Source organism: Rutilus rutilus (genome assembly GCF_951802725.1).
Source record: "Rutilus rutilus genome assembly, chromosome: 9".
Lineage (NCBI taxonomy): Eukaryota > Metazoa > Chordata > Actinopteri > Cypriniformes > Leuciscidae > Rutilus > Rutilus rutilus.
Genome location: NC_140223.1, coordinates 12,197,400 through 12,218,365, shown reverse-complemented (window position 1 = coordinate 12,218,365; position 20,966 = coordinate 12,197,400). Strand labels below are relative to the sequence as shown.

The 20,966-nt window shown below is 37.7% G+C and overlaps 2 protein-coding genes across 2 annotated transcripts in view; one reads left to right on the top strand and one right to left on the bottom strand.

Moving 5' to 3' along the window:
- arhgap35a (Rho GTPase activating protein 35a) overlaps positions 1 to 5,633 on the bottom strand; it is an 89,261-nt gene extending 83,628 nt beyond the window's left edge. Inside the window, exon 1 of the mRNA XM_084419907.1 lies at positions 4,964 to 5,633. The gene's annotated coding sequence lies outside the window, so the exon portion shown is untranslated. The remainder of the gene's footprint in view (positions 1 to 4,963) is intronic.
- Positions 5,634 to 8,064: 2,431 nt separating this feature from the next.
- ap2s1 (adaptor related protein complex 2 subunit sigma 1) lies at positions 8,065 to 20,199 on the top strand. The gene is made up of 5 exons (XM_084418927.1): positions 8,065 to 8,218; positions 8,741 to 8,890; positions 9,411 to 9,524; positions 14,344 to 14,403; positions 19,177 to 20,199. Exons 1-5 carry the CDS (start codon positions 8,216 to 8,218, stop codon positions 19,276 to 19,278), a joined length of 429 nt encoding a protein of 142 aa, XP_084275053.1. The 5' UTR covers positions 8,065 to 8,215; the 3' UTR covers positions 19,279 to 20,199.
- The last annotated feature ends 767 nt before the right edge of the window (positions 20,200 to 20,966 follow it).

Here is a 20,966-nt window from a genome sequence, read left to right as displayed (position 1 = left end):
ACAGATTGCAATCACAGCATCTCCCCCGAGTTCTGTCTACCTGTTCAACATTACGGAGACAAGACAAGACAACAAATCACAGTTTTTTCTGCTCTGAATTCCAAAGCAGTCACATTGAAAACTCATTTACACACACACTCATGTTGTTTCAGATATTCTTGTGTGGTGCTTAAAAGCAGCTATCTAGCAGAATGTCCAAGCTGCTCTTTACCGTAAAATGAAAGCATGTAGTCATATGGGTTTGGAACAGAGTCATGAGGGTGAGAAAATTATGACAGATGAGTCATTTTTGGGAGATCCACCCTTTTAAAAACACTCACTTGTGAAACCATGCACAACCTCAACTGTTAACCTTCACTCAGTCAGAGCACATGCTACAGAGGAGAGGAGAAACATGGCAGTTGTGCTCCAAGCCAAAAGAGTTTGATTACATTGAATCCTCCTGCATTCTTCACATTTCAGCTAAGGGGCTCGGAGGGGTCGCGGGGTCTGCGTTCAGAAATGAAAGATCACAGGAAGGAACGCATGCTTCACTCACTTGAACAATTTAGAGTCTGTAAAGTTCAGACTCTGTATAACAGGTATGAGCTTTAAGCATTTACAGTACCAGTGTTGCTAGGACAAGGAAGGCAAGCAGGCAACAGTGGTCAGAATGATCAGGCAAATGATCAGAATGTCTCGTTCACTTACTATTTGTGCAAATCGTTTGGCACAAACCTCTAAGGGCCAGATTTACTACCAACAGCTTGCTCCAGTGCAAACCCTCAATTGGTGTTAAAAAAAAAACTAGAGTTAGAGTTACACAGAGTTAAAAATTAGCGCTGAAAAGGTGTGGACAGTTATTTTTGCGGATGACCTTATTGCATATGCATTTGTAGGAGTTTCCATTTCAGAAGCGAAATGTATGCGTTTTGAAATTAATCACGCAAGGTGATTTACTAAGGTTTGCGCTAGTCAAGTTACTGGTATTTGCGCCACTATTCACCGCCCCCAGAAAAGCATGTTTTAAACCAGACGCTAATTTGCTAATCTAATAATGACGCTAATCTAGACGCACCCTAGCGGCAGCAAATTTTATTTTGCAGTCAGTGTCGTCTAGTAACTCTCCAATGGCTTGCGAGCTGGAAAAACCAAACTCTAGTCAGGCCAATCACATCGTGTATAGAGTCGGTGGGCGGGCTTAACATAATGACGACAGAGTTGCGACGGTTCCCTGCTACTTGAAAACAAAGAAGATGGCTGCTGCTGCTGGCGAACAGCGGTCTTTCGAGACGGCTTTGGCCGCGACTCTGGAAGACTTGGAGTTAAGCTTTTCTTTGAGAAAAGAACAAAAAACGGCACTGAAGTCATTCTTAAACAAGGAAGATGTGTTCGGAGCTTTGCCGACCGGATACGGCAAAAGTTGAATCTATCAACTAGCTCCGCTGGTGGGAAAACGCTCTGGTTGGGTGTAGCGCTGTCCTATTGCGTGCAGAGGGAATTTGAATCCCGCCCCTCAGATTGAGCCCTGCCAATGGCGTGTTCCCAGACACAACATCTTGATGTGGGTCTGGCTTGTCAGGCTAAGATCGTGTTGTTAATTATGGAAACGTGTTCTTTAATGTGCGTGTCGTCACTAAGATCACGTGCAGAACTTTCCACTGCCATCAGCGCTTTTTTGGAATTGCGCTCTCGCGCTTATTCGCCCTGTTTAATAAATCTGGTTCTTAAAGGTGCAGTGTGTAATTTTTAGCGGCATCTAGTGGTGAGGTTTGCGAATTGCAAACAGCCAGTCACTCACGGCCTATCCCTCCCTTTGCAAACTCGAAGGAGAAGCTACGGTGGCCGACGTAGGATCGGAAGATGTCGTCGTCTGAGACTGAGTCAGCAGAGAGTAGCAAGTCAAGCAATGAGGTTTCTTTATATTATATTTTATATTAAATTATATTTACTTAATTATTCAGTAAAACCACATGTTTTACTTGTTCATCATTGTGTTAAGTCTTTTATTCACTGACTTTACCATAGCTTGTTTCCATGCTAGTTAGTATAAGATAAGAGCTATGGATAAGAGCATCAAAGCAGCTAGGTAAGGGGAAATAGCTAACGTTACGATGTCCGAGGCGTCGTTCAGACGGCATGTTTTTCTCCACGTTTGCAGAGTCAGGGACAACCTGAGTATTCTGCTGCGTCTTTTTCCGCTGCTTCTCATTCAAGTTAGTGACGAAACGTGCTCTGTAGCGCTGTTTGTTCGCTGTCGGCTACGGTAGAAACATGACGTCGATATGTCGACCTTCATAGAAGGGGGGTGCCCGCGGTTATGTAGATATAAATCACTCATTCTAAGGTAATAAAAACATAACGGTTTATTAAGTAAGGTCTTTATACACCACTGAAAACAAAGTTATGGATCTTATATTGCATTTCTGTCAATAGATCCTCGGAAATATTACACATTGCACCTTTAAAGGGATATTTCACAAAAAATAAATAGGCCTATTCCGTCATTTACTCACTTTTAAGTCATTCTAAACCTGTACGACTGACTTTCTTCTGCAAAACACAAAAATACGCTATTTTATAGAGCGCTGGGGGCCAAACAATTTAGGATACAATTGGCTTTCATTGTACAGACAATAAAAAAAATTAACCAAACTGTTTTATGAGGCATACTATTTTAATACGGACACGTATGGTTTTTAGAAAAAAAAAGAATGACTGTCCACCCTTGAACCTGTTAGCGAGGCACGAACAGATCATACGATTTCACACGAATTATCCACTAATTTGCCAAATTCGTAGTGACCTGCCATTAGAAGTGTGCTAAAATATATTCTTTTGTGTTCCAGAGAAGGTTTGGAATGACACGAGCGCGAGTAAATGATGATAGATTTTTAATTTTAGAGTGAACTAACCCTTTAAACATCTTGTTAAAGTGCAGAATAATAAGTGAAACAAGCCTTCCTGCTAATACTCCGATGGGAAACGGCCCCAGAGCTTGACTGAACAGACATTCCAACCCTTATCGTTCATTCCTGATTTGATGAACTTTCATCTGCATGACTTTATCTGAGGAACACCGACACATTTTTTCCTCAATCAAGCGTCGTCGTCAAATTCCTCACCGTCTGACTCGCGCACCCGCTGATGTTCTTGTGCATCTTCCGTGCTACATCATGTCTCCCCTGAAGAAATAACAATCCGATTCAACTGATATTACATTGTCAAGGGGGCTTAAAAATGATGCCCCTGAATGCAAGAAGGCAACACATCACTAAAGGCTTTCCAGCTAGGGGCCACAGATTAATCTATTACACGTGTGTGTGACAGTTGAGCTGTAGAACAAATACACACCATCATCATCACGCACACAAACACCAATCTGGGATATTTCAAATAATGTGGACTGTACCGGATAAAGTCTAGGCGGGGGAATTTACTCAAGTTAGATAAAGAGCAATCTTAAAATAAGTTAATCATGAGTACTGACAGTTCAGTATATCAGCCAGGCCAATTTATTTAAAAAAAATTGTATATTATGAAATCTGCATGTGCCAATAACTGTTACAACAGAACTGATTAAAAGAAGTGTATGTTATGCAATTGAACGATAGCAGCATTATTACAGACAATACTAACTCAAAATCACTCAAATAAATACTTTAAATATTAAATATGACTGGTTCTGTTATAATAATCTAAAAGCAATAGATTTTGACCGATTAATGCCTAACAATTTGGAATTATATAGCTAGTTCCTATGACAAAACACAAACATCTGGTGTCTGAAACCCCAGGGGTCTGACAGGGTTATATCACACTCAATTTGCTGTAACTTCAGCAGATATAGAAGATAAATGAATATAACAGATTCGCACTGTTATGTAAACTTCATAGCTACCCCAGTCATACTGAACTACCATGCAATAGGTCACAGGGTCGGACCTCTACCAGTTCCCCAGCCTGGTCAATACCAGCTGTTTTTTGGAACATCACCAAGAGGCTTATTCAACCAAACTCAAATATTCCTAATCAAACTGTATATTTCACAAAATATCATTTAGAACAGAGTCAGACATTGTTAAAATGACAGAACAGCTATACTGCCTTATGTCAAAAAAAAAAAAAAAGTGCATATTTTTAATTGAGCATTTTTCTGAAATGGGTTCGTATAATGCAATCATGTGCATTCTTTAATAAAAATACTGGACATTCCAGTCGTTCCATTCTACTCATTAATTCTACTTCCTTAACAATAAAAAACGTAACAAAATGTATTGTTGCACAATATAAATCGGACTGTTTTAATTGTAAAAAGGGTTAAACTGTCTGTATCTGACATCACCTGAAATTATATTTTAGTGGGCATGTGAGGAATTAAATAATTTGGTATAATAAACGTATGTTGGATATTCTGGATAGGTGTTTTGTGACCGGAAAAAAACAACACAATTTTGGCTTATATTCTTGCTTAATGTTTATATGATTCTTACATAATCAGAATATGACCAAACTCTGTTATCATGAAATCAGAATATTGTTGTGTATCAGATCTGAAAGCCAAACATCATTCAGACAGTCGTTCACCCATTTCCATCTGGATTTTTATTTACATAAAACCCACCGATTATGATGTTGTTGGCTTTATCATAACCCGGATCCATCATAACGTGGATCTTAAATGTACTAAAAATTATTTTAAAAACACGCCACATACTGTCTTGACAGCTGTAAGACTGGTATCTGAGCACTGATATGAGAACATGTTCAAAGGAAAAGATGTAACAAACTCCGGATCGATCGCACAATATCACCGTTTTAGTTAAAAAAGAAAAATCTACATAAAGCCCTCTAGTTTCCCCTATACACATTAGAACAGCCCGATAGAATAGAGTTTGTATAGCCACAAACCAGTTTGCTTACAGGATCCCTTGGAATTAGGAAATCTAGATGAAGGAAAAGAAAAGGACTGGCGCATACATACCACAGCATGCCTCCCTCTCTCTTCTCTTTCACTCCTTTATCTGCAGCAGCAGAAACCGGCTCAGAAATTCATCAAGATGAGGAATAACAATAAAAATAGTCCAGCAGTAGTCCCATAAACATCGGCGTTTCCCTTCTTCGGCTGTCCGATCGCAGCACAATCTCTTCGTTCAATGACTGATCGTATTCTGAAAGTTTTCAACAATCTGATTTGCGTTTCTCTTCCCAAATGCAGCGCAAAAAGACAAGAAAAAGCATCGAGGAAAAACCAGACTGAAACACCAGATCACTGTTTCTTGTTGGAAAGGATGGGGGCGTTGAAGGAGAGGGAGAGAGAGTTAGAGAGAGGGGGAAAAACAGCTTTGTATCGTTGTGTCTTCCCTTGGGTTCACCACGTTGTTTTTGAGCACTTATAATTTCCTTTGTTGTGTCCAAAACATCTCGAGTTGTCCATGTTTATCACACCTTCCAGTCGTCAACACGCGGTCTGTGGAGAACGGCGCGGGTCTCCAGCGGAAAAAAGCACTTCTCGCAGCATAAAGGCGAAATTCAGTGACGGTGCGTGTGTGAATGTGTGTGTTAATGTGTTTTTTCAGCTTCCCAATAATGGCGGCCCTTCTCCCGTTCTCGGTCTCTCCTCCCTCCTCTGTAGTCTCGCGCATGGACACAATTACCGAGCACACGCGGGCGCGCGCGCTCACACACACACTATTATAACGCGCAGCGCACATAATCTGGGTGCTCTTGTCCAGTGCAATTATGAACGGTGTTATTATTGCTTTTTTCTTTTTAAACAAATAATATTGTAGTTAGTAACACATTTTCTCGCTATATAGTAGCCTAATATATAGCCTATATATAAGAGTACGGGGAGAGTTGTCAAAAGGGCTCAATTTCAGCAAATATAAAACTTTGAATCCAAATCCAAATCCAAAAATATGCGGTTTGTTTGGTTATATGTTGGTTTATAAAAAAACTAAATACAAATAAAAACTTTGATTCAAATCAAAATTTGAATAAATAAAAAAAACGTAATATTTTATATATCTTATATATATTTTTATAAATAAATAAAAGATTAATACTTAAAATCCACTATGTTTTTGTAATATATGTAGAGTAAATAAATGAACATGTATACAAGAATATGTAGGCCTGATGAAGGTTGAACAAGGGTATCTTTCATGAAAGTCGAGCAAGTTGTCACCAAGGTTATTATTGTCGATTTGAACTACAAATACAACTTTTAAAACATTTTCATTAATTGAAATAATGCTGAAATAAAAAAATATATAAATATTAGATGAACAACATAGAAAATACCAACAAAAAAAAATTAAATGTTGGCTCCGTAACTTACTGAAATAAGTTTAAGTTAAAACACTGCAATTAAAATAAAATAAATAAAAACTGAAACTGAACTAAACCTTAAAACCTGAAAATAATTAAACCTAAATAGAAATATTTTAAAAAAGACAACAAAATCGAATAAAGTATAACAAAAAAAAAACATAAAAACTGTATTAGTAGGCTACATAAATAATGCTGAAATAACATTGATTGTCACGTGTGTTTTTACACTGTAAATAGTCATTATTATCACCATCATTATTTATATTATTGATTATGTGAGTCCAATTAGAGAGAGTCACTTAGAAAGTTAAATAAAAAGAGCTCTCATGCTTTCTGTTGTTAATAAATACAAAATTAAATGTGGTTCTAAAACGACAGAAACAGAAGCTAAATCCAGTTTTTTTGGAGTTATTCATAATGGTATATTTATCATGACACAGTTCATTAGTTTAAAAAACAACAGCAGCCTTTCACAACAAACTGTTTTTGGTGAAGTGAAGAAACTGCGAAAGGTCTCTGCTCCCACCTCTAGACTGCAGCTGAAATATTTCTAAGTCCCAAGGGCCGCCGCATTCCTTGCTCTCACAGTTGTGCAATCTCTGAACAATCAGAGCACCAACCCCCCTCTGAATATGTGCAGAGACCCCGTCCAAGTCTTCTGGACAATGTTCTGTAGTAGACAAACTTACTATCCTTAACAAGATGAAGCACAGAACACAAGTGTGGTGGTGTAACATGAAATATGATCCTCCATTTTTAAAGATGTATCCAAAAAAATAAGGCTAGAAACGAGTAATGAGAAATGAGTTCAGACTGAACTCACACTGCATGGGGCCATTGTCCAGATGCTATTGTTTTTCATGTAAGACTCACACACAAAAAAAGTAAATGTTAAAAGCCAAATATTTCCATAAAAGTAATTTATTTTGAAAACAGAAATGCAGAAAAAAAGACTTTTATATATTTTTAATATATATATATATATATATATATATATATATATATATTTTTTTACTGCACTACACTAAAAACATTTTAATCAATGTCTGTCCGTCCGTCTGTCTGTCTATCTATGCTTACTAAATCTATCAATATGGTCTGATCTAGATGAACGATTTCTTCTTGAATGTTCTTCTGGAACCTTTTCTTTTATCTCACATGAACAATTCTTATTCTATAGTCTATTATCTCTATCAAAAATGAGTAGGCTATATATAATGAGTACATATTCTAGAATATTTGGCTACGGTCAAGGGTATGGGAAAGTCCTGTGGGGGTCCATGAATAGATGCATAAAAACCTATAGCATTAAAAATAATAATAATAATAATGAAAAACAGAAATGTTTGATGTCAAATGTGAAAATGTGTGTAGTTTAGCCTACATTAATAATAGGTAGCCTAGCCTACACACTTTTTTTAAAGAAAATGTCGATCTATTTATGTTGGGTTTTCCTGTTTTCTGTCAAGTTTGAACCCCAATGGATTAATGTTCATAAAAGCTGTCATTAACATTATTTCACGCTATTATTATTCACACGCGCCCTGGGCTTTATTTAGTAACTAATCCCAAAGCAAAAGTCCTATCAAACATCTATAAATGGTTTAAATTGTACCTTTAAGTCACGTGCTATCATCGACAGTTCAACCCCGGTGCACGATTGTAATTGTAGTATAAAAAGCACATTCTCTTGATATCGATGTATGGCTACAGACAACTGACAAAACTACATTACCCATCATTCCTAGCGCCAACGGCCCTCTGCTCGTATCCTGTCCGGGGAAGATAGCGGGCGGCTACAGAACCTAACCCAAGCTGAGGCTGCTTTATTTCGTAATTAAATCAATTAAACATTGATTAAAATTACTAAGGCCACGGTGAACGATAAATACAGATCACAATGGTAAGTGCAGATGCCTATTTTGTGCTTGTTCGAATCATTATTTTGAGTAATTTGAGTGTCTGTTCTTCTCGGCTAACATGCTAGTATATAGCCTATACCGATTATTACAACACGACCAAGGTCATAAATCATATTATATAGACATAATATATGGACTATAATATCCAAGAGACAAAAATAACCAGCCTTTCATTACTCTAATCCGAGTCAGAATAGAAATAACGCCGAATGAATGAAGCGAAATGCTCCTGCCTAGTTTTTTGATGCATACTCTGTATAACCTGTCTAGTATGTTATATGTTATCTCATTTAAATGATATAATCCATTATTCGTTTATAATGGCGGCTCATGCATCTTAAGCTATTACAATTCTTAAATGCACTGTCATTATACCTACAAACATACTAACAAGCATTATGTATGTCAGATTCATGACTCATTCAGCTTTATTGAATGATATTGGATGATTTGTGAGAAATTGAGAATTAGGCCTAAACTTTTCTCCTGTTCTTCTTCTGCAGATCCGCTTTATCCTCATCCAGAATCGAGCAGGGAAGACCAGGCTGGCCAAGTGGTACATGCAGTTCGATGATGATGAGAAGCAGAAGCTGATTGAAGAGGTTCACGCCGTAGTGACAGTCCGTGATGCCAAACACACCAACTTTGTTGAGGTACAACACTTACTTTTAACATTTTTACACTAGCTTTGGTTCAGAGATGAGTTATGCTACTGCCCATCACAGTTAGATCATTAGTGTCATGTTGCATAAGGAACTGTGATCTGATCCTGGGGTTTTCAGAATGACTTTGAGACTATATTTATTGTGAAAAAATAAATTAAGTATGTTTCTCAGGTAGAAGGTAAATATTTTCTAGTTAATATTTCTTAATGAGTCTCTTGGATTTGGTAAAATGACAGTATAAAAGCTAATCATTTGATTTAGCAAACAACATGTCTTTATAATATCATGCTTACTAGGTTTCTACATTTCTATATTATATAGTTGCATTTATGCTTTAGAAATGAACTTCCTCACAAAGGGATTGTCATTTTTAGGGACATCAAAAAGTATTCAGTTTCAAAAATGACGTGTATAAAAATCACACGTGATTTTTAGCCAGGAAATGTTCAAATCATCAAAAATGGTTTATATGTTGGCCTCCGTTGTAATACATTGTTTCCCTCCGCAGTTCAGAAACTTCAAGATCATTTACAGGCGGTACGCCGGCCTGTACTTCTGCATCTGTGTGGATGTGACAGACAATAACCTGGCTTACCTGGAAGCTATTCACAACTTTGTTGAGGTAAATCGTACTGAAGATCATTTTAATGTCTGTGTATAGTAGTGGCCAAAAGTGATGTTGGGCCTAGAAAAATTGGCATCCTCACTCTTAATTTAAACATTATTAAAAATGTGTTAAAGAGTTTGTAAGCATATTGCGTAGTTTTGCCTGGAGTCAATTGTTTTATTTGTGATAACGCAATGAAACATGCCAAATTGTGCGGACATCACTTTTGGCCAGGCTGAGACATTATGAACAACAAGAGAGAACCAATGAAATATTGGATTATGTAAATAAAAAAAATTATGTTGTAGTTGTCAATGTATGCCTTTTCCTGGGAGCTTTTTGGTTTTCTATGCATTTTTTGGCATAGTAAAATAAAACCTGTAGCTGTAGTTTGCCTTTTTTGAATTCAATTTAGTCAAATAAACACCGTAACCAAGTTTAGTGCTTTGTTCTTCCCTCATATTAAAAGTGTTTAAAAAATAAAATATATATATTCATATTTTGATGGTTTAATCAAACTTGTAGGATCATTAAAGACAAATATCCCCTTCAGACATACATTTTTTTTGGCCTCTATTGTATATAATGATCCTTTTCGCCTCCCACTAAATGAAATGTAAAATCATTATCTATGTGTTCCGCGTTCAATTGAGCATCTAAATGGTGTAATCAGCACATTTCCTGAGCATTAAACTGATTATGCTCATATGCTGCACAGAATTCATAATTAAAAATCTCTTATATGCACTTTTATGAAGCTTAAATCAAAATGAGATCTGCAGGAAGTTTAGGTTTCTAAGTTTGAAACGTCAGGAGATTAACTTTAATGAAGGTCCTTAATGTGCAGCATGATAAATGTGCTTTTCATTCATGTTTAAGAGTGATTGCCTGCTTGTTCTTCCTCAAGCTTCTAGTCTTTAGGGTCATGAAACTCCAAAGCACATATTTTTTGAGATGTGAACAGATATGTACAGGCTGCACATCACTGAAAACACTAAAAGCACTCATACATTTTATCAACAAGAGAAAATTGGTTATTTTTCGCATTACAGTGGAGAATTCAAAGAACATGCGGATTGCGCATTGAGTTTAGAGTTTAACAACGCTCGCCACGCGGATCATATAGTCAATATACGGACCGGAGCAAGCGTGTTTCATGTTTTTATGGACATATTTCATATACTCTAGTGCTTCATCATGACCCTTTAAAATAAATACTTAGGTCAAGGTGTTACAGCTTAAAAAAAGAAAAAAAATTCTTGATGTTTATGTATTTGCTCTGAAATGGCTTTAAGGGTATTTTACCCCTAAATCAGAAGAACCATCATTTTGACCAAACAGCCACAGTGCTCAAACAGATTCGAAATGTTTAATGCAAGCAGAACAATGAATTAAAAATTGAGTTAAAACTTATCAAGCATGTTTTCCACACAGTTTTTTTTACTAATTGACCCTTCGCAGGGAGTTTAATTGACAGGCGATCTGACCAATCATAATCCGCCATCCACTGAATCTGCCATTTTTGTCCGACAAAGCAGTCAGGAGAGTTAGAAGATTAACGTTGGCGGATTTGAACTTGAAAAACGTCTTTCCGTGGTTAAAGCAACATTCCTTCTTATGTTCATTTGCTTATTTGATGCCATAAATTAACTAGAAGGAAGAGATGATCGGTTTACGAGCAGCTTTAACCGAGGCTCTACAGCGATCTGTCAGACATATAAAGAGCCAAAAAAACTATTTATTGTTTAAATTTCATTAAAAAATGACCATGACCAAAAAATTATTCATATCAAAAGTAACCTTGTCTGTCAGCGTGTTGTCAGTGTCCTCTCTGCTCCGCGATTTATTTTTCACTGCGTGAGAACGTGGTGTGGCTTGTCGGACATAGCAACAGTAACTAAAGGGGGCGGGTCTTTGCGAACGGTCAATTGGTTATCTATGTGCCCAAATACGTCACAAACACAGAAGTGGTATTATTCAAAGATTTCAAAGCATTTAACATGCTAGTGCTGACACACATCATGGTTTGAGTTTGGTAGTTTTTGCAGTTGATATTTATATCAGAAAATAATCTCAACACTCATAATTGCAAGTTGGTGACAAATAAGTGGGCATGAAACTAAAATGTTTGCAGATATTTAGGAAATATGCTTAAGTTCACATACTTGTTTCTCTGAAAAACAATGCTACAGCCAGTTATTCTACTTTGAAATGTGCGTTCTGTGTCGGAATGTTTGTTTTTGTTTTGGTCCGTGTGATTCGCCCACTGCCAATTCACCCAATAGCATTTCGACACCCCGAGTTGCCAGTTGGCGGAAAACAAAGCGTATTGCAGTCATGGAAGCAAGCAAACGAACTAGTTCAGAGATCGCAGACATAAAAAGCTTTATCAATAAAAAATTGCAAACGTATAGATTAGCTGATCAACTTCGCTTTCAATTGTCAGCTGCGCTCGTTCCTGTTGCGTGTCCTCAATCTGGCAACGAGCATGAGGTTTGAGGAGGAGGAGGAGGAGGAGGAGGAGGAGGAGGAGGAGGAGGAGGAGGAGGAGGAGGAGGAGGAGGAGGAGGAGGAGGAGGAGGAGGAGGAGGAGGAGGAGGAGGAGGAGGAGGAGGAGGAGGAGGAGGAGGAGGTGGTGGAGGAGGAGGAGGTGGCGGAGGAGGTGGCGGAGGCGGGGGCGGGGGATCAAAACTCTACAATATTTTGAAATTGGACTACAGTATCCATTTCAACTGCTATCTGTCAATATTACTTACTGCAACTTTAAAGTCATATAATGCCATTTTTGTACAAGCTAATATGATTCTTTAGGGTCTAAATTTTAAGTTTGTAATATACTTTAATTAAAAATTCTCATTAGTATTGTAAGAAAACACTCATTTTACCTGGTCAAAAACAGCTCTGTTTTCAGCACGCCATTTAAGTGCATGCGTCTTTAAATGATAATGAGCTTTGCTCACCCCGCCCCTCTGTTCTGTGCTTACACCGTTTGTAACACAATAACCATAACGCGTTTTTCATTATAAATTGGGGGATTATGAATTATATTGAGAACGTCGTACATAGAAAACATGCCGTAATGTACCTGAGTGTAAACAGCCGCATTCATTGTGAAGCGTGCAAGCGATTTGCAAAGATTGATATAAATATTAATATAAAGGTTAATAAAACGTTACACTCACTTCAGTTATTCTGGAGGTGCAGCAGGAACATGAATAGTTGATACCAATCCTTTTTTCAGGAGCAGCTTCTTAGCAAAACCAGCTTTATACTGACCCTCGTTTGTAAAGCAGTCTGGTGTGTGAAATGATTCGCGCAAACATGAAAGCATTGACGTTGATCGTGGGGAATATTCCCTTTGAAAACAAAACTCAGCCACTGCGTCTTCAGCGGTTCGGATTTAGGAACATTAAAATGACTGCTGTGTTCCTTATTACACCCAAGAACAGAACACCACAATCTCTTAGATGCCATTCTGCTGATAGACAGTGCTCCAGCGTATCAGCAATGACGCGCGGACTATGATTGACAGCTCGCTCACGAGTGAGGGCGGGTCTGTGTTGAAACGCTGCTGTCGTCACAAAATCGAACGGCTTGATTTGAGATGGGAGGAAACATATAAGAAGATAAAAAAAAAAACACTGGATGGATTTTTATCATTTTATGATGGTTGTGTACAGGCACTGCCAACACACATTTCAGTACAATCAACTTGTAAAAGTGCATGTACCATTATATGACCCCTTTAAAAAGCACATTAAAAACATTGGTATTATGCAATTTTATATAGTCAACAAAATTATATTCAGTATATTGTTAACGTCTACCTTAAACATTTCCAATCTAAATACAATTTACTGTAACACATATAATTAGACTAAACACAAATGAGCTTTAACGAGACCTCTCACCAGGTAAATAAAGGAGCACTGGAGCAGCACTTCTGTGGGTGTAATTTTCCATGTCTGAGAGACAAACGGAATGTGTCCGTGAGGGAAACCAGCGGCCAGGAGTTCAAGAACATTGTGACATGGAATTCTAGGACTTCCTCTGACCCTCACTGTAAACAACTCCCCCAACATATCCCCACATCACTTCTGCCCAAACCAGCCCACTTTGCGGAATAACACTGGATTAAGAACAAACAAACGCCTGGGTCACCAACCTAAAACAGTCAACAGCTTCTCTAGCATGGGTTTTGCTGTTACTTATTGAGGTGAATGAGAGACTGCTGTGGTTAAGCGATTATCTGAAATCACCCCAAACAAACACAATCAAATGCCCCTCCCTTCATTGATCCGCCCCCAAAAACAAACACGCAATGCAAGAGTGGATGTCTCTATATTATAGCTGAAGCGAAGCAAAATAATGCTTTGTGAAAAATAAAGCGAAGATGGCGAATGAACGTACAGCACACAAGATTATATACAAGCAAGAGTTGGTTGTTAGTCGTCAGCAGCTCCAGACAAATGACCCTCAAAACTGTCCTGTTACTAGAGCTAACATTACAACAACAGCATATCTTTGATCTGTGAAACAGCAAAACCAATGTTACTCACGTATGGAGAGAGGATATCATAACTCTTTTTCCAGTGATATTCCTCTGACCTTTTCTCTTTTGTAATGTCTCTCAGCCATCTCTCTTTCTACAGTCTTTCTTCAAATCTCCCCCATCATGAGTGGACACACCCCCTACTGCTGATTGGCTGCAAGTGTGTTGTGCTGCCCAGTCCTATCGACTTTCAACGGCGTTTCTCTGAAAGCGCTTGCTGTATGCTGAGTAGATTCTGCCATGAATGGATTGGAACTGATCAGAATTTCTCTTCCTCCACAGGTTTTGAATGAGTATTTCCACAATGTGTGTGAATTAGACCTGGTCTTCAATTTCTACAAGGTAAGTGTAGGATTAAACTAATATTCCAATGCTACACTAATACAGCTAAAAAAAGAAGGAAAAATATAAAAATTGTAAACAATGCATCTTAAATACATAGTTACATATGTTTGTATTCACTACTGTTCAAAAGTTTGCTTTTTTTTAATGTTTTTGAAAGTCTCTAATTCTCACCAAGGCTGCATTTATTTGAGCAAAAAATAGAAATAATGTGAAATATTATTACAATTCAAAAGAAATGTTTACTATTTCAAAATATTTTAAAGTGTAATTTATTCCTGTGATGCAAAGCTGAATTTTCAGCATCATTACTCCAGTCTTCAGTGTCACATGATCCTTCAGAAATCATTCTTATATGCTAATTTGCCACTCAAGAAATATTTAATATTGTTATCAATGTTGAAAACAGTTGTGCTGCTGCTTATTTTTCTGAAAAGCGTCATCGATTTTTGGATGAATAGAAAGTTCAAAAGAACCGCATTATTTGAAATAGAAATATTTTGTAACATTATAAATGTCTTAGTCACTTTTGATCAATTGAATGCATCCTTGGTGAATCAAAGTATTAATTTCTTTCAAAAACCTTTGACTGACATGATGCAGCATGACTTGCCTTAACAAATCAGAGCCCTTACTGTTAAGGTAAACACTTGGTTACATCTATCCATGGAGTGTTTCTTTTAGAGGATGATTTAGAGAAGCTTCACTGGCAGAAAAACAGTCCAAGCAGGGAAAAAAAACTAGTGTGAGGAAAAATATGTAATTAGCTCTCCGTTTCAGCAGCAATGCAGATCCATGGCAACAGTTATTTGATGCATAATTACAAGAGTCATACAATTAAGAACATCCACATCCATTCAGCACGGGTAGAAGTAATTATTAAAAAAAAAAGTTGCCTTGGATAATTGCATTTGATTTCTGCAGTGCTAATTATCTGATGTATTTTTAATTCCACCTACTGCTTGAACGGTTTGACCCACACTAAAGGCACGCTCACGAGATTTTCAACCCTGTAAAGCCTGACATATGAAATAATAGTGAGAAATATCAGGAATATGACTCAATTTTATGGCTCATATAGTATAATATAGGAGAATATGGAGCCTCATTTTTATTCATAGGTCCAAACTGAGCAAGAATATGCAATTTGCTGCAGTTGCTGATGTATATGGCCAAACAGTGAGATGAAATTCTGAATCTGATTTGCTTGTAATGTAAATCAATGAGATCTTATAACATTTAAAATTACTTGCATAAAATGCATCTAAATTTCAACTGTCACTCTTTATCTCCCAATAATTTGTCTTAAGCCCTATTCGCACGGGATAAGTATTACCTGGTGACCTCTAGTCATTTGTAATAATTGGGGAGGTTGTCTGTGATCTTAATCCCGTGCGAATCGGCCATGTCTGTAATCTGTAAAGTAAAAATTCCCCCGCAAATGACACTGCCATATTTCGCCGAACGCCGAGGTCCTGTGATAATATTAGTCCCGTGCGAATCGGCATCTCTGTGATTTGGCGGGGTCGTATATAATTTTTTTCAAGGTTTTTGTTTCTTGTGCGCCTTTTTATCCATCTTTCACGAATGGAGGCTGCGTTGTGAGTGTTTTGGTAGTAATTTGGGTGCTGGGTCGTATTGCTAGCAGCATGCGGTACGGAACATTCTTCTGTTTATGATATATTGTAAGGGTGGATTCCTGCAGTGGTTCAGTCTGCAAGAAATGCCGAATGACTAAAGAAACGTTATTAGCAAGATGGTAGAAAACTGCACATTTCTTGTCTATACCACCCACTGCCACTTATACCAAAGACGGAAATAAGCGCAGTTACAATAGCTTAATATTTGTATAGAGAGTGACGATATTGTATTGCAATATGTAGCACTTCAAAGTCAATACCAAATCAAAACTAGTTAGCACATTAGTTGTAATTGGAAAGGTTTAATGACAAAATATGGTTATGGTTACACTTAAAATAGTTGCAAAATAGATGTATGAGATGATGCTAACTTATACCATTAATCTTACCCAGCATGTAAAATGATATATCATACAGCTAGAGCTATAATAACGACAAGACATTTCCAAGCAATAGTCCATTGGCATCATTTCCGGGAGATAAGTCAGTAAATTCGAGTAAAATCACAGGCTTCGCTTATCCCGTGCGAATGCGCCACACGAAATTCAGATGTGGGGGGGTCATTTCTAAATCACACGAGGACCCCAGATAATACCAATCCCGTGCGAATAGGGCTTTAGGGTACGTTTACACGACAATGATGTACTAAAAATTGAAGTTTCGCGTACAGATGACAACGTTGTCAAAACGATCCCCGATTACACGGATCTGTATAGACTGAACATGTAATACGATAACGGTATAATTTTCAAAAACGCCATTGTCGTGTAATAAAATGGCCAAAACACTTGTTGTTGAAAGCTGCGTCATGTAAACGGCCCCTTAGTAAGATGATTTTGATAATCAAAGCTCTGTGGAGCAAAACATATCATGCAATGCAATACAATACAGTAATAAACGTTCCTCAAAAGCCTGATGGATCATATTTGATTCTCCCATTTGAACAATTTTACTCAAAATGGAAAAAAATCACGGAGAAGTGTTCATCTTGAAATATTCCTAACAATATAAAAGTTAATCTTACATTTACAGCAAAGATTTCAGAGCAAAAAGATACATTAACCACAACCTGAAGGGAGACGTTATTATAAGTAGAATAGTAAAAGTTATTTTACTTGTTACACTCTCAATCAGACAACAGAAGGCGTATGGTAGATTGTGTACAACAGGTTTTTCAGCAAAGTTTTGATCATGTTGATCATTTCGAGGCCTAATGCCTGCTACAGATTTCAGCAATCTAATAAATGTATGTAGACTGTACAATGATGACCCCTATTGTATCGTTAGTATAGAAGACTAAAACATCATCAGCATGAGCTAGTGCTAAACAAACCGAGCAAGATGAATCACACTTTGGCAATTGTGTTTTTATGTGCGCTGAAAAATAGAGGAAGCAGAAGTGGAGAATATGGCTAGGGAAAAGAGGCCAACTTGGCATGCCAATTTTGTAAATGGAGCTCGAGGAAATAGTTTTAAGTTTTAGCACCATGTCACATTGATCAATACGCTATTTCATGATGCAGTTTTAGTGGCTAGTCAGTAGATGTAGGTCGTAGCAACAAACACTCTGAGAGACGATCATGCAAAATTTCTGGCGCTGTCAGAAAATGATCACAGGCTATCTTTGGTTGCAACAATAGGCGCGTTTCCGTTGCAAATTTGCAGAAAACCTTCTTTTTTTTTTAAATGACCATTTTATATGCAAAATGACGGCATTTCCATTAACTGATGTTATGCGACTAAAACGTCATTTTTCCTCTCGCGATAAGTCATTCCAAAAATCATGGTGACGGATGTTGGCAGGTTTACGTATATCCCAGCCACTGCACTAGCCATTATTATTAAAGGTGCAGTGTGTAATTTTTAGCGGCATCTAGTGGTGAGGTTTGCGAATTGCAAACAGCCAGTCACTCACGGCCTATCCCTCCCTTTGCAAACTCGAAGGAGAAGCTACTGTGGCCGACGTAGGACACGTCTGAGACTGAGTCAGCAGAGAGTAGCAAGTCAAGCAATGAGGTTTCTTTATATTATATTTTATATTAAATTATATTTACTTAATTATTCAGTAAAACCACGTTTTACTTGTTCATCACTGTGTTAGTCTTTTATTCACTGACTTTACCATAGCTTGTTTCCATGCTAGTTAGTATAAGATAAGAGCTATGGATAAGAGCATCAAAGCAGCTAGGTAAGGGGAAATAGCTAACGTTACGATGTCCGAGGCGTCGTTCAGACGGCATGTTTTTCTCCACGTTTGCAGAGTCAGGGACAACCTGAGTATTCTGCTGCGTCTTTTTCCGCTGCTTCTCATTCAAGTTAGTGACGAAACACGCTCTGTAGCGCTGTCTGTTCGCTGTCGGCTACGGTAGAAACATGACGTCACGATATGTCGACCTTCATAGAAGGGGGGTGCCCGCGGTTATGTAGATATAAATGACACATTCTAAGGTAATAAAAACATAACGGTTCATTAAGTAAGGTCTTTATACACCACTGAAAACATAGTTATGGATCTTATATTGCATTTCTGTCAATAGATCCTTAGAAATATTACACATTGCACCTTTAATCAAAGGAGATGTAGTTGTGTTATCCAATCATTAATGGTAAGGAAAGACCCTTATACTTGGAGCAACTGGTGTTTCTGGGTGTTTCTCCCTCATTTCTGCTTCGAGGTCTTGATTATGGCATTTCTCTGAGGTTTAGAATCCAGTATTCCTGTCATTCTTTTGTCCTTTATGAATTTAATAAAGAACTCTGTCTCGTATTCTGTCCAAACATACCGTGTCATCTACGTCAGGTGACCTGTAAACGCGCAAAAACTGTTTCCATTGCAGTTTTGCGAAATATTTCTTTTTCGAATATCCTGAAAAACCACCTCATGCAAACGTAATTTTTTTTTTTTTGCGATATATGGGAGTTTTTGCGAAATTGACGTGTTTCCATTGGGCGTATTTTTAATTCGCAATTTGAAGGGTAATGGACAACGGCCGTCTTTTCACTGTACAACAGAAATCGTCACGATTGGTCATCTTTCGTCTGGGACAGCCCAAAATCGTTCAATGTGTACCGGGCATTAGGAGGGTTAGGGTTACTTTTTTATTATTGACTAAATGCTGCTGTTGTGTTTCAGGTCTACACTGTGGTGGACGAGATGTTTCTGGCAGGAGAGATCCGAGAGACCAGCCAGACGAAGGTCCTGAAGCAGCTGCTCATGCTGCAGTCTCTGGAGTAAAGACCTCACTCATCGCCCCAAGCCATATATTATCTGTCTCAACATTTCACATCTTCTTTAAATCTCACATCCACGATGAAGGATGTGGCCATTCTGTTCTAGAACTTTTAAAGCAACTATGCATTTGTAAAACCTCCCTGGTTATTGACCTAATTATTCTTTGGCATAGTCAGAATTGAATACTTCAGCAATTTTACAGCACAGTAGACCTCAGTGTGTCCGACTGGCAACCTCTCCAAGCCCGTTCATTAACACTAACACAAATAATCACGTTGGCCAAAAACTGCCGTGGCACTGAAGCGTCGCTTCTATAATTGCAAGATCCCACGGGCTGCACTACTAGCAATGATAAAACTCGATTTTATCAAACGAACCCTCTCCAAACATTAATGAAATGTCCTGTGTATCAAGTCCAAATCTGTGAAGGTTGTTTGTATTGTGTACATATACATTATATATGCATCTATTTTAAGTGTAATTGTATGAACTAACCCATCATTCCAGGCATCTTAAGTCTCAGTCGCCGCTCTTTGTAATTGCATTGAAGTGTTTTGGTTTTGTGGGAACCCGAGCCAGCGATTAGCGAACGAGGCTGAGTGGAAGCTCTGGGGAAATGACAAAAGATGGTCTACTTTTAATTTCCCCTTTTGTGGCGCTGGTTCCCTCGCGCCAAGAGCTCTATGGCAACTGCTCAGCCTTGGAACGTCCCATTACAGTCGGAGGATCGTCTTTTATTTTGTACCTGTGTTTTATATTGTCTTTCTTTGATCGTCCCTTCTGCTTTAGTCCAGAGTATTCTAGATCTGCCGATTTGTCCCTGTGAGATTGCAGAGTGAAAAGCTGATAGTTGGTGTTACTCTCACGTGTGTGTTTCTGTCAGTGTATATATCCATGAAGGGGAAATAAAGCAACTTAAATGACTTCAAATGTGTGTATTGCATGTTGTGAGACTGTTTTTGCGTGTACTATACTGCCATCTATCGGATACTGACGAGTATGCAAATATTTGACGAGGTCATCGCTCATCACAGATAACAGAAGTGGTGCATTTCTGCCTCGAGCGAACTGACATTCAGTTCTTGCATGAATATGTGCAGGTAGTATAAATATAAGACAATACATGATAAAGTTAGCACAGTTATGAGCATTGGTCACTGATTACCTCGTGCTCAAACCTGCGTATGTTGGTTAAAAAAAAAAGTGCGCTTGACGTGTCACGTGACCAATCCTTCCGGTTGAGATGAAGGGCAGAACTGGTAACACTTTACAATGCATTAACTAACAATTACCAATGCATTTGTTATTATCTATTACTTAACGTTAGTTAATAAAAAATACAACTCTTCATTGTTGGTTCATGTTAGCTCAGGTCCATTGAATAATTGGCCTTTTTAACAGACATAAATTTAGATTTTACGATTAATATGCTTTAGAAATAAGCTTTTGTGCCGTGTTAGTTCGACAAATGGAAGCATTTTGTGTTACCAAATTTAGTTTCAATGAGATAAACCCTAGAATTATGTCGATGATTTTATATAATTTATAAATATAATATATACTATTAAAAAAAAAGATTATATTAATTTTAATTTATATGCAGAAATGTGTTAAAATAATGCATTTTGAAATTTATATATATATTTTTTATGTCTCCATAAAATACTAATGAGATTTGTGAGATTGATCAA

Bases quoted from the DNA above. Each gene is read 5' to 3' on its own strand.
- ap2s1 (XM_084418927.1), top strand. The intron at 8,891-9,410 runs GTACAACACTTA...TTCCCTCCGCAG, and splicing joins AACACACCAACTTTGTTGAG to TTCAGAAACTTCAAGATCAT. The intron at 9,525-14,343 runs GTAAATCGTACT...CTTCCTCCACAG, and splicing joins CTATTCACAACTTTGTTGAG to GTTTTGAATGAGTATTTCCA.